This window comes from Aotus nancymaae, unplaced genomic scaffold (genome assembly GCF_030222135.1).
Source record: "Aotus nancymaae isolate 86718 unplaced genomic scaffold, 86718_ANA_hifiasm-v0.15.2.pri h1tg000006l, whole genome shotgun sequence".
Lineage (NCBI taxonomy): Eukaryota > Metazoa > Chordata > Mammalia > Primates > Aotidae > Aotus > Aotus nancymaae.
This window is the reverse complement of record NW_026988417.1, coordinates 11,828,805-11,842,570: the sequence shown is the minus strand read 5'-3', so window position 1 is coordinate 11,842,570 and position 13,766 is coordinate 11,828,805. Positions and strand designations below refer to the sequence as shown.

Below are 13,766 nucleotides of genomic sequence, written 5' to 3'. Positions count from 1 at the left end.
GAACAGTGTGTTCATTTGAACACCCCTGGTTTAGGAGTACAAGCACGTAGCCCATTATTGAATCTGGGCCACACTGGAAGAGTCTTGTTGGGCCACACATAAAATACACTAACACAAACAATAGCTGATGAGCTTTAAAAAAGGTTGCAAAAAAAAAAAAAATCTCATAATGTTTTAAGAAAGTTTACAAATTTATATTGAGCCACACTCAAAGCCATCCTGGGTTGCACGTGGCCCATGGGCTGAGGGTTGGACAAGCTCATTCTAAAGCCTGCATTCTGGGCACACCCTTCAAGTCTCTTCCTGAACATCTTCTCTGGGAAATTTTCCCAACTACATCCCTCCCCACACATCTCATTTCTGCCGACAAATGCAGTGGTGGTACAAGGGAAAGAATTTCCAAATCTATTATTTTGCATTACATGATCTTGTTAACATGTGTTATCTTTTGCTTAAAAAAAAAACACAGCTTCATTGAGGTATAATTGATATAATAAAAAACGGACATAGTTAATGTATACAATTTAATGAGTTAGGAGATATATGTACACTCACAACACCATCATCACCATCAAGGTAATAAGCACATCTGTCACCTCCAAACATTTCCTCCTGCCCCATCTCCTTTTTGGTGGTAAAAACACTTAACAAGCTTAACATGATGTCTACCTTCTTAACAAAATTTTAAGTAGATAACATTATTGTTGACCACAGGCACAATGCTATACAGCAGATCTCTAGTACCTATTAACCTAGTGTAACTAAAATTTTATATCCATTGAACAACAACCCTTCATTTCCCTCTCACCACAGCTTCTGGTGACAACTATTCTATTCTCTGTTCCTATGAGTTTATTTGAGATGCCTCATATAAGTGGAGTCATGCAGTATTTGTCATTCTGTGCCTGGCTATGTCATTTAGCATAATGTCCTCCAGATTCATCCACCTTGTCATATGTGGCAGGATTTCCTCCTTTTTTGAGGCTGAATAATACTCCATTGTATGTGTATAACACATTTTCTTCATTCATTATTTTATTTTATTTTATTTTATTGAGACAGAGTCTTGCTCTGTCACCCAGCCTGGAATGCAGTGACACAATCTTGGCCCACTGCAACCTCCGCTTCCCAGGTTCAAGTCATTTTCCCACCTCAGCCTCCTGAGTAGCTGGGATTACAGGCACCCACCATCAAGCCCAGCTAATTTTTTTATATTTTTAGTAGAGATGGAGTTTCACCATGTTGGTCAGACTGGTTTCAAACTCCTGACTTTAAGTGATCTGACCACCTCAGCCTCCCACAGTGCTAGGATTACAGGCATGAGCCACTGTGCCCCACCTATTCATTCACTTTTTATGGACATTTAGGTTGTTTCCATATCTTGGAATAATTGTGAAAAATACTCCAGTGAATATGGGTGTGCAGATATCTTTTCAAAATCCTGATTTGATTTCTTTTGGATACATACCCAGAAGTCGGATTGCTGAATATCACAGTTCCATTTTCAATTTTTTAAGGAAACTCTGTACTGTTTTCCACAGTGGCTGCACTACTTGGCATTCCCACCAGCAATGCACAGGGTTTCCATTGGTCTACAGCCTTGCCAACACTTGTTATCTTTTGTTTTTTGATACCGGCCAACAGGCATATGAAAAGGTGCTCAATTTCACTAATCATTGGGAAAAAGCAAATCGAAACCACAATGAGAGATTAACTCACACATGTTAAGATGGTTATTACATGTGTATCTTGCCTGCCAGGCTCCGAGCTCTCAATCACAGGGATCGTGTCTTTTTCACCTTCACCTCCAAAGTCTAGCATAATGCTCATACATCAATAATTGTTCTAGAAATTTTATCCTAAATTTGCCCTAAATATAATTTCAAAAGGGCTTTAGGGGCAATAGGGCATGAAACAAAATGAAGCTATGTTTTGAATTTCTTTCTTCAATACTCAGATACAGACAAAATTATAACATTTAATTACATATTTGCTTTTATTTAAATTAGCATGGCTATAAATTATGAATGTAAATGTGCTTAGCTAGAACAAATATTGCTCAGAATAAAGAAAGATATACAAATATAATGCTAATATTATACAATGTAGGCTATCTCATAAGAACTTGTATATGTGTACACACATACATGACAAGTGGCTACATTCGACAATGGAGTTCATTTGATTCCTCCACAGTAATTAGAAAAGGAGATTTAACTGATTACAGCTATGATGCAGTTACTCAAACACACCCATGCATGCACACATACACACATGCACACATGCATGTGCACACACACATACCCCCCACATAAATTTGGGAAAATTTTAAATTTTCTGACTCAGGACTTTTCAAAACTATCTCAAGGGAGCTTCATGAAAATATTTAATATTGGCCTCACCCCACAAGCACTCAGAGATAAGTGTTAAAATAGAAATCCAATCAAGTAATGGGAAACCAACCTAAATTATCTTATTTTTTTTTGTATATTTATTTGTCATCTGTCTCTTTTATTTACTGCTCTATTTTCAACATCTACAACAGTGCCTAGTAATGAATACACATGCAATACACAAAGGTGCTAACACAATACGTGACAAATGATGAGGCTATGCACGTTTCTCCAGAATGGGAATTATTTAGTCCAAAAAATATCTGGAATGCATAAACATTGTAACAGTATGAAACTAAAATTCTCTTACTCTGTTGAAACCAGGTATCAAGTAATACTTTTAAACTAAACATAAGGTAATGGTTAAAAAGGGATTAAAACACTGGAATTTGGGCATGTCAAAGCCAAATCATTGAATATTCAATTACAGATTTAATAAAGCAGGTAGACTGTGAATAGTATAATTGTGTATGAAGACCTTGGTTCTAGTCACAACTATGTCACTGTGAGATTTTGGCCAATGAAGTACAATTTCCTCAATTGTAAAATGCTTAGAAATAGCTACCCTATCTTCTTTACAGAAGTGTTGAAAGAAACAAATACAATCAGATTTATATACCCTTATTATTTAATCATCCATTACAAGCAAAATGTAAATGTGATTGTCCTTACTATGATCAACACTGAAAACAGTGAATTCAGAATGTCGCTGTGGCAGGCCAGAGGTGGGTCACTTGGGACTCCGCTGAAAGAACTTCCTGGCCAGAAAGTTAGTGGCCAGAATCCAGCCGTGCCTTCTGGATCTGCCATGGCATTTGCAGGTCTTTTTTTTTTTTTTTTTTTTTTCCAGGATAGCCCCAGACCATGACTTAGCATCGTGGGGCACTGAGACCTGGACATTTCTGCCCACCACGACACTCTCTTCTCTATGGAAGACTTTGCTTTGGGCCTCACCATGAGCTGGACAAGACACTCCAGAACTGTATCTCAATCTCATGCTTTTTCTACTCACTCCCCCACCTCCCCTCTTCCCTCTCACAGGTGGTAGCCTGAAAGCCCACCCCATACCCATACTTCTGTTTCTTCTCCCTTTGATCTTTCTCAAACATTAACCTCCAATCAGTGTTTGCACTTCGAACTCTGTCTTGGTGTCTGAGTTCTAGAAAACACGACTAACGCAGTCCCTCAAATCCCAATCATCTGAAGCAACCCATGTCAATATTTTCAATTTTATATTTTTTACAGAAATGTTCAAATAGATAAAAATATTGTGGGCTTTTTATTACAAGATGTTTAATTTCTTTTTTTTTCTTTCTTTTCCCCTCATTCTTGCTGTCATCTTAAGGCTACTTAATTTCTACTTCTTTTTCTTTTTGGAATTATATCATGTATGTATGATATAAGGTGATAAAGATAAGAGGTGATAATACATTATTTCAAATATATACCTCATCAAATGCTAACCTCCACCTGACATTCACCTATTTTACCAACAGCAGTGGTTGAGAGGACTCATAGACATTTCTTGAGAACACAGCATTGAATGGTATGGCCTCAATGAGTCAGTGAGTTGGAGTTATCAGTCATCTCCCAATAGCTTTGTAGGATGAGGGTCACATTCTTTCTTGACATGAGCCTGGAGCCCTTCTGTAGAGTCCTTGTTTCCATACTGTCCCTGGCTTGTTGAATTCCAGTAGAGAATGACCAGCAACCATATAGCTTTTAGCTCTGGCCAGACCAGTGAGTTCCCTAGTATCCAAGCTCCAATGTAAACACTCTTATCTCTTGGTTCATATGTAATCTTCTTCAGGCACACTCTAATAGGCTCAGTTAGGTCTCAAAAATGCCAGCTTTACAAAGAGCGTCTTCATTAAATGCTCCAGATGTAACTTACAGGCATCACTTCACATTTACCTTGTGAAGGAAGAGCACCTGAGCAGGTGTTTGGACGGTGGGTAGATGCTAAGAGCTTTTCCGAGAGCTCATCGTCTGCTGTCTTACAGAAGAGACGATCCTCAGCATTGTTGGTACTGTTTTCATCTGATTCTATTGACTTTTAATTCTTTTCAGTTTTCTTTCTGCATTAACGCTACAATTATATAATACTCTATGAATTTCCCGTGTAAGCTTTGCTACCATTTGGCATCATGATATACTGTTATTTTCAACAGTATATATATATATATAGTTTTTAAAAAGCCTATTACCAGGAGAAGAGTTTATTTACGGTGGTAAATCTGCATTTTCAAATTGTTTCTTTCTCTCTTTTATCGCTTTTCAACTTGATAGTAAAATGCCACAGTGTGGAGAATGCACCTGGGAAGATGAGCTTGCATGGAGCCAGGCAAAGCAGATTACAATCTGGGGCTCTCTTCTCATAACTGATTAAGATCCATAGCTTCTTCAAGCCTCTGCTTCCTCATCTTTATTGTAAAACAAGAATAAAATTAAATCCTCTTAATTTAATTTTATTAAATTAAGGCATAAGCCACCATGCCCTGCACAGGAATAATATCATGACATGTGCAATGTTACTGCAAGAATTAGCATTAATTTGAGGACAGTTTTTCTTCGTCTTTGAATGGAAGTCCGTAATTGGAATTGTTAATACAATTTTTAGTTTCCCTCAGACACATGCTTGGCTGATGGCTAGAGGAGGATATAATCTGAGCGCTTTACTATGTTTTTTTGTTTTTTGTTTTTTTGAGACGGAGTTTCGCTCTTGTTACCCAGGCTGGAGTGCAATGGCGCGATCTCGGCTCACTGCAACCTCTGCCTCCCAGGTTCAGGCAATTCTCCTGCCTCAGCCTCCTGAGTAGCTGGGACTACAGGTGTGCACCACCACGCCCGGCTAATTTTTTGTACCTTTAGTAGAGACGGGGTTTCACCATGTTGACCAGGATGGTCTCGATCTCTTGACCTCGTGATCCACCCGCCTCGGCCTCCCAAAGTGCTGGGATTACAGGCGTGAGCCACCGCGCCTGGCAACCAACATCTTTAGTGTAAGAAATCATCCACACATTGCAGACGTGTAAGGCCAAACAGCTGACATAAAGGCAGCACAGTGTCCTGTAAAGAGCATAGATTTGGGAATTTCCCATAGACTTGTTCTGCACTAGCTGCAAACAGTTAAGCAATAGCTTCTGGTCACCTTTGCTGCTTGCCTGTATCATGAGCATAATGGCTATGTTTATAGAATTTTGTTGTAGTTTAGAAGATACTTTTAAAACCTGAGTTTTTATTTATTTTTACTTACTTTCCAGTGGCCAGATACTAGAATGTTTTTATTTTCTCTGTGGTTTGAAAATAAACATTTTCTCTGTGGTTTGAACTTTTAAAATCGTGATTGATTTTCCACTTTCTGTTCTAGAGTGTTTTTCTTTTCTACAAAGTCAAAAAAGTCATCCTTGGAAGGCACAGAAAATAATCTTTTGAAATCAATGAAAACGATGGAAGCATTGAATCCAGTAAACCAAAGATAACATAAAAACCATGCTACAGAGGTGAGAAGTGTCTGGAGAGAGAGAGTGGCTGAGTCAGGTAACATTGTTTCCTGTGGGCCCCAGTTTTATCTTTCCCATCAATTAGTATAATGGGAAAATACTTGAAGTGTTCGATGATGGCTTCCACTGAATCAAACTTCTGAAACACAGAAAAGAAAGTTAATGATTTTTAAAGTATCTTTTGCCTCTGCAGGTTAAAGTATAGCTAAGGTGCTTCATTTTGCATGGGGAAGAGGTAAACCATGTAACAATTTTTGTATGGTAAAGATGTTTCAGGAAATGCTTTTTGTTTTGTTTTGTTTTCTGAGACATTGTTTTGCTCTGTCACCCAGGCTGGAGTGCAGTGGCCTGATCTTGGCTCACTGCAACCTCCACCTCCCAGGTTTAAGTGATTCTCCTGCCTCAGCCTCCCGAGTAGCTGGGATTACAGGCACGCGCCATCACGCCCAGCTAATTTTTGTATTTTTAGTAGAGACAGGGTTTTGCCATGCTGGCCAGGCTGGTCTCAAATCCTGACCTCAGGTGTTCAACCTGCCTTGGCTTCCCAAAGTGCTGGGATTAGAGGTGTGAGCCACCACGCCCGGCTGGAAGTAGTTTTTTAAAAAGAATAGGGCAAGCTTGAAGGATGAGTGAGAAGAATGATAACAAGGGAGGAAAAAAAAGTTATTAAGAGGACCAAAAGTGAACCCTATGGCAGCTCTTTAAATTTCCTCCACATGGAGTTTTCCCTCTCTGGAATCAGATCACATTGGTTAAGTTCCATTCTATTGTTATCACAACCTTTCTATCCTAGCAACTCAGATGGGTTAATTACACAGCAATCAGGCCTTGGAATCTCTGTTGCCTCCCAAACCTCAACCTTAGCTCTAACCAGCAAAAATATAGAAGATTGAGGCATGAATGTATTAAATTGGGAGGTGATGCCTGCAGTGAGTTTGCCCTCCAGTAATGAAGTCTAAGGAATTCTAGCAAATACAGAACAGAGACAACCACAGGGCTGCTTAGCCAATTTAGCTGCCCTCCTTGGACTTCTTGTGAAATAATGAGATGACTGCAGATTTCAGTGTTTCTAGATACACAGATAAAGTGTTATGACAATTTAACGGAAAGTAAGAGTATTTCAGGTTTAGGGAAATAGGGAAGTGCTTTGTCAAGGATACAGACTTGAAATGGGCTATGTTATGGTTCATTCCAGACAGAAAGGATTAAAGACATTAAAAGCGGAGAATGTACAGAGCCATGCACAAGGACAGGTATTGGGAAGACTTGAGCATATACAGTAATTTTTTAAAAAATTTCAGTGGCTTTAGAGGTACAAGTGGCTTTTGGTTATGTGGATGAATTGTATAGTGGCGAAGTCTGAGCTTTCAGCATACCCATCACCGTCATAATATACATTGTTCCAACAGGTGATTTTTTCATCCCTTACCCCCCTTCTCACTCTCTCCCTCTCTGAGTCTCCAATGTCCATTCTGCATATACAGTAATTCTGATTAGGTGAGTTTGGATGAGTTCCTGAAGGAGAATATTGGGAGATAATCAGGAAGAGCTTGCTCAACTTGCCTCCCCAGTTTCAAGACACCTTGGATTCTCCTTAGCAAGCCTATGAGGTGAACAGGGACAGGGAATTATTTTCTCTAAAGAGCTAAAGGAATTTCAGCTCAGAGAAGCGGACTAACTTACTCAGAGTCCCTTGGTTAGGGAGGCCGAGACCAGGAATGAAGCCTCACGTTTCTGGATACTTCTTTTTATTATTCAACTTTGCCTATAGCTCGTGACCTCTGATGTTCCAACAAACCAAGGTAGAGATGACATAGCCTGAAGAAACGGAGCCGCCGTGGGGGCTACTCTGCCTCTGATTTGGTTTTGTCTACTCCTTCCTCTGCCCAGGGCATCCTAGGTGCAGAAATGTTGGAAGGCCTCAGGAATAGCCAACAGGGAATGAGATTGACCAGTTAGGACCTCACAGAGATGACATTCTGTTGGAAGCATGCAGAAAACAATTTCCTATGCAAACAGATAATTTCATTTGGGGATATGTGCTGTGAAAATTGTCAATTGAGTTTAACAATCTCACCAGATCACTCAGTGGCTTCCCTCGGGGCTGTTGGGAGGGAACATTCTTTTTTGTTAGAAGCACACTGAATAAAAAGGAGTTAAAAAGCTAAAAACCTGTGACTTCCAGGGTCATCTCCTCCTTCCTACCATCATGGGGGTGGAGGGAGGTTGAAGAGCAAATAGACACCACAGTAGGGACAAAAATGTGGGGAAAGAAATGCGGAGTGGGAATTTCTTGATGTTAACTAGTCCCTGGATCGAGTCCATTTCTGTCCTTTCTGGTTACATGGATCAACCAATTTCCTCCTCTCCCACCTGAGCTCATTTGAGTTGGGGTTTCTCTTTTTATACCCAAAGAGTCCTGGTTCATTCTGTAAGTCCCTTGTCCCTCTGAGCCTTTTACTGGATCTGTGGCAGTTTCCAATGATATAACCTATGTGTCAGTCTGACTTAGTGTGTTCAGCCTGTTAAGATACTAGGCTGGAAGGCATGGTGGCTCACACTGGCAATCCCAGCACTTTGGGAGGCCAAGATGGGCATATCATGAGGTCAGGAGTTCGAGACCAGTCTGGCCAACATAGTGAAATCCCATCTCTACTAAAAATACAAACAATTAGCCAGGTGTGGTGGTGTGTGCCTGTAATCTCAGCTACTCGGGAGGCTGAGCGTTAGATGTAGTGAACCCCAAGTTTCTCTTCAAAGAATCGGTATGTCAGTATGTTCAGCTCTCTTTTTCTTTAATTCTCCATTTTAAAGTTTAACTTCCTTGTAGTTTCAGTAAACAACCTTTTCCACCAGTTCTAATCAGTAGTTTACATCTTCTCCCCTGGTTCCCTGCTCCGTCCTGACTCATCCCTGTCAACTGCTCCAGTCACCTGCTTTGACCCCTAGCTACCTGCTCTGACCTGCCTGTAATGTCCTTCCTGCCAAACTACCCACCCCACCACTCTGGCTCGTACCCCTGCTCCCTTTAAAATCAGCAATTGGAATTAGACTAGACTGTGTGATCTAACGCTAGATAATAGGGGAACGACACAGCAGTAGGGGCTACCTCCATCAGGAATAAGTACCCCTTCCCCTCTGTCCAACTGTGTGCTCACCATTGGTCCATCTGTGATCTGCACCCTTCTATACAAGTAAACTGCCTTGCCAAGGAAATTTATATTCAAATGCTACTTCTTTTGCAGCACTGAAAATTTTACTTATAACACAGAGGCAGGAGAATCACTTGAACATCGAAGGTGGAGGTTGCAGTGAGCTGAGATTGTATTCGGAGGTTGCAGTGCCATTGTATTCCAGCCTGGGCAACAGTGTGAGACTCCATCTAAAAGCAAACAAACAAACAAAACTAGGCCTGGCCCGGTGGCTCACACATATAATCCCAACTCTTTGGGAGGCCAAGGCAGACAGATCCCTTAAGGTCAGGAGTTCGAGCCCAGTCTGGCCAACATGGTGAAATCTCATCTCTAACAAAAATATAAAAAATTAGCCAGCCTTGGTGGCATGTGTCTGTAATCCCAGCTACTTGGGAGACTGAGACAGGAGAATCACTTGAGCCCGGGAGGCAGATGTTGCAGTGAGCCGTGATCACGCCACTGCACTCCAGCGTAGGAGACAGAGAAGAGACTCCATCTCAAAAAACAACAACAAAAAGCACTGTAAACTTAGCAGCTTAGAAACAGCAGAAACTTATGTCTCACAGTTCAAGAGCCTGGGGAGTCCAACATCAAGGCACTGGAAGATTCAGTGTCTAATGAGCCCATTTTCTTGCCTTAATGCTGTGTCCTCACATGGTCAAAAGAGCAATGTCCTCTTTTATAAGGGGACTAATCCCATTTGTGAGGTGTCCACTTTCAAGACATAAACACTTTCCAAAGTCCCCACTTCCTAACACCTTCACCTTAGGGCTTGGGATTTCAATGCATGAATTCTGGAGGAATACAAATGTTCAGACCATAGCACCACCCATATTACGTATACAATAAATATGAGTTTCTACCTGATGCTAAGGTAAGGTACTTTGCCTGTTGTCCAATGGGGAGAATAATTTCTAATACGTAAGGGTAATCCCAGCGGAACCTAAATGTCTGAGTTCAAAGCCCAGCTCTCCCAGCCACTAGCAGTGTGACTGTCAACATGTTTCTTGCATTCTCTGTGCCTCAGTTATTCTGTGAACAGTGATGGTGATGATAGGACCTGACTTTGAGGTTCACTGTGAGAATGGAATTGATGCATATACAGTACAGCACTGAAAAGAAAGTGTAACACACAGTGAGTGCTCAGTAAATGCCAGTCCTTACTATTAACTCCTCCCTTCTGGATTTGCCAAGAACATCATGGGAGAGCAATGAAATCACTAAGAAGTTTATAGACCATTACTGAAAGCCTTTAGGAAGAGAATAATTTTCTGTATTTCATTTCCAATTTTAAACCAAGCACAAAGTTTTCTTTTTCTTTCTTCATGCTTGATAAAACGAAAAGTTATTAACGACAACAAACACTTTTCATGCAGAATTCTTTCACAAACTTGGTTAAATCCACATCGCTAAAAGGAAATCTTTCCTAGTGTCAGTCTTCAGAAGGAGAATTATTTCTTTGTCCTGTTCTCATTCCTGTTTTCTTTAAGATTGTCCTGAAATAATACATTTGCTATTAATTGTTTTAATAATCTGCTACATGGATGACATTTCATATGAAATAGTAATTTTAACAGGTAGTAGGAAGCAAGACAGGTGAAATTAGTCACATGGTCTTTCCTTTTTTTTTTTTTTAAGATGGAGTCTCACTCTGTTGCACAGGCTGGAGTACAGTGACACAATCTTGGCTCATTGCATCCTCCACTTCCTAGGTTCAAGCAATTCTCCTGCCTCAGCCTCCCAAGTAGCTGGGATAACAGGCACGTGCCATGGCTCCTGGCTAACTTTTTGTGTTTTTAGTAGAGATGGGGTTTCACCAAGTTGACCAGGCTGGTCTCAAACTCCTGACCTCAAGTGATCCTCCCACCTCAGCGTCCTAAAGTGCTGGGATTACAGGCGTGAGCCATCATGCTCGGCCTGGTCTTTTCTTATTATTGGTTTCTAATGATGGGGTCAAAACTGAAATATTACCCTGAAGAGACTTTTTAAAAAAGATTATAATTGGCCAGGAGCAGTGGCTCATGCCTGTAATTCCAGCACTTTGGACGGCCAACACAGGGGGATCACGAGGTCAGGAGATGGAGACCATCCTGGCCAACATGGTGAAACCCCGTATCTACCAAAAATACAAAAATTAGCTGGGCGTGGTGGTGTGCGCCTGTAGCCCCAGCTACTCAGGAGGCTGAGGCAGGAGAATCACTTGAACTGGGGAGACGGAGGTTGCAGTGAGCCGAGGTCATGCCACTGCACTCCAGCCTGGGCAACAAAGGGAGACTCCATCTCAAAAAAAAAAAAAAATTATAATGAAGCTCTTGCATATTGAATCATCTTTTCCGGGGGGACAACAAATGTTATGCTAATATTAGATCTTAAAATCCATTTAAACCTTTTGTGTTTATTCTATATATGAACTGTGGACAACGTTTCCTTGCCAGAAAAGTAAATAAATCTGTTCGGGTGCACACATGAGAGTGAAAGAAGGAAAGGGGGAGAAAAGAGAGAGAGGGAAATGCCAAGCAAAAAGGATGAGGAGGAAGAAGACAGGAGGTGTGAAAAAAAAACCCACGGGTTAATTATTTGTCTGTCTTCTAGTCTTTAAAGTTTAGTTTATCATGTATATGGTGATTTTTAGAAAATTATAAACATTTGCAGAACAAAAAGGAAAGATCTGGAAATTGAAATTATTCCCTTCTCTGAGATTTCACAGAAATGTTGACAAACATGACTTATAAAACTGATACGCAGGCTGGGTGTGGTGGCTCACACCTGTAATCCCAGCACTTTGGGAAGCCGAGGTGGGCGGATCACCTGAGGCCGGGAGTTTGAGACCAGCCTGACCAACATGGAGAAACCCTGTCTCTACTAAAAATACAAAAAATTAGCCAGGCATGGTGGCACGTGCCTATAATCCTAGCTACACAGGAGGCTGAGGCAGGAGAATTGCTTGAACCCAGGAGGTAGAGGTTGCAGTGAGCCGAGATCACACCATTGTACTCCAGCCTGGGCAACAAGAGTGAAACTCTGTCTCAAAAACAACAACAAGCAACTGAGATGCAGGGTTGACATTTGGCAGCAGTTTGGCCTCCCAAAGTGCAGGCTGTTTAAGGCAGGTGCCTCCTTGGCTGGGAAGGGCCAGTGTTCCACCAATCTCATTCTTGCTTAGGTGCCTACAGAGATCAGCACAGGTGAACAGGGCCTTCCCTGAATAGCAGGGACTTGATATTACTCTTTCTGTGTTCCCAGAATGCAACGCTGAATCTAACATACTGTAGGCATACAATTAATGCTTAGACAATAAATAAGTAAATGAGCAGGGGGTGCTGAATGATTCCCCCTCCACTATGTCTATGTCCTAATCCCAGAATCTGTGAATGTGTCCTTACATTGTAAAAGAGTAAATACTATTTTATATGCTATAATACAGGATTCAGTTAAGGATCTTGAGAAGGGGAGCTTATCTGAGGTTATCTCAGTAGGCCCTAAAAGCAATCATGTGTTTCTTCATAAGATAGGAGCAGTGTGGCCAGGCCTGGTGGCTCAACCCTGTAATTCCAGCACTTTGGGAGGCTGAGGTGGGTGGATCACAAGGTCATTAGTTTGAGACAAGCCTGGCCATTTTGGTGAAACTCCGTCTGTATGAAAAATACAATAATTAGCTGGGATTAGTGGTGTGGGCATCTGTAGTCCCAGCTACTCAGGAGGCTCAGGCAGGAGAATCGCTTGAACGCAGGAGGTGGAGGTTGCAGTGAGCCAAGATCACACCACTGCACTCCAGCCTGGGCAACAGAGTGAGACTCCATCTCAAAAAAAAAAAAAAAAAAAAAAATGATGGGAGCAGTGGGAGATTTTGATCAGAGAAGAGGAGAAGGTCACGTGACCATAGAGGCAAAGACTGGAGTGATGGGGCCTTAAAGGAAGCCAAGGATTGCAGGCAGCCATGGAAAGCTGGAAGAGGCAAGGAGTGATTCTCCCCTGGAGCCTCTGGAAGAAGCGTGGCCCTGCTGATACCATCATGTTGGACTTCTGGCCTGCAGCACTGTGAAAGAATAAATTTCTGTTGTTTTAAACTGTGAAGTTTCTGGGGAAGTGATACTTATTAAGCACCTGCCTCTATGAGTCTGCCACTATTTACATCATCTCATGTCACACTCAAAATAACTCCTATGAGTTAGGCATTGCTGCATCATCTGTGTGGTTAAATTCAAAAGTTGCAAGATAGCTACAAAACCACAAGAAATTAAAATAATCCTTGAAGATGCTGTTTCTTATTATGTTTTTCCTGCTGAGTTGGGTGAAGATGCTTTCTTTATTTGAACACTGGCTAAGGTAGCTAGTTGTTGGCTTGCGTTTAGCAGAGCCTTGCTATGCAAAGTGCCTTTATCTTGTTTTAAAGAGGTGTGATTCTTTCTTAGCAAGACAAAAGGCTCAGGCTGTAAAAAGCTTGAAGGAGTTGAGTGAAATCCAGATGTCTTCCTCTTACACCTGGGTGTAGCTCCCTCAGAGGGGAGGCAGGAAGAACCACCTGTGAACTGTCATTTTTTTACCTACTCTCCAGCATACAGTAAACTCCAAGTAAGTGTTAACTATTCCTTAACGGTGATTCAGCCTGAAATGTTTTCAAACAGGTGAGGGATTGCTTGTATTTGCCATGTATGTGGAAGCGAGGCATGAGAAGG

General features: G+C 41.3%; 1 protein-coding gene across 5 annotated transcripts in view; it reads right to left on the bottom strand.

Annotated features, from left to right (window-relative positions):
- Positions 1–602: 602 nt before the first annotated feature.
- Positions 603–13,766, bottom strand: part of CLNK (cytokine dependent hematopoietic cell linker) — a 199,433-nt gene continuing 186,269 nt past the window's right edge. For 4 of the 5 annotated variants that reach the window (XM_064365714.1, XM_064365712.1, XM_064365700.1 and 1 more), the window contains exon 19: positions 603–6,035. In XM_064365714.1, coding sequence (XP_064221784.1) covers positions 5,889–6,035 — 147 coding nt within the window. In that variant the 3' untranslated portion in view covers positions 603–5,888. Of the gene's footprint in view, positions 6,036–9,054; positions 9,279–13,766 lie in introns of all 5 variants that reach the window. The other variant, XR_010338534.1, reaches the window with a different exon arrangement.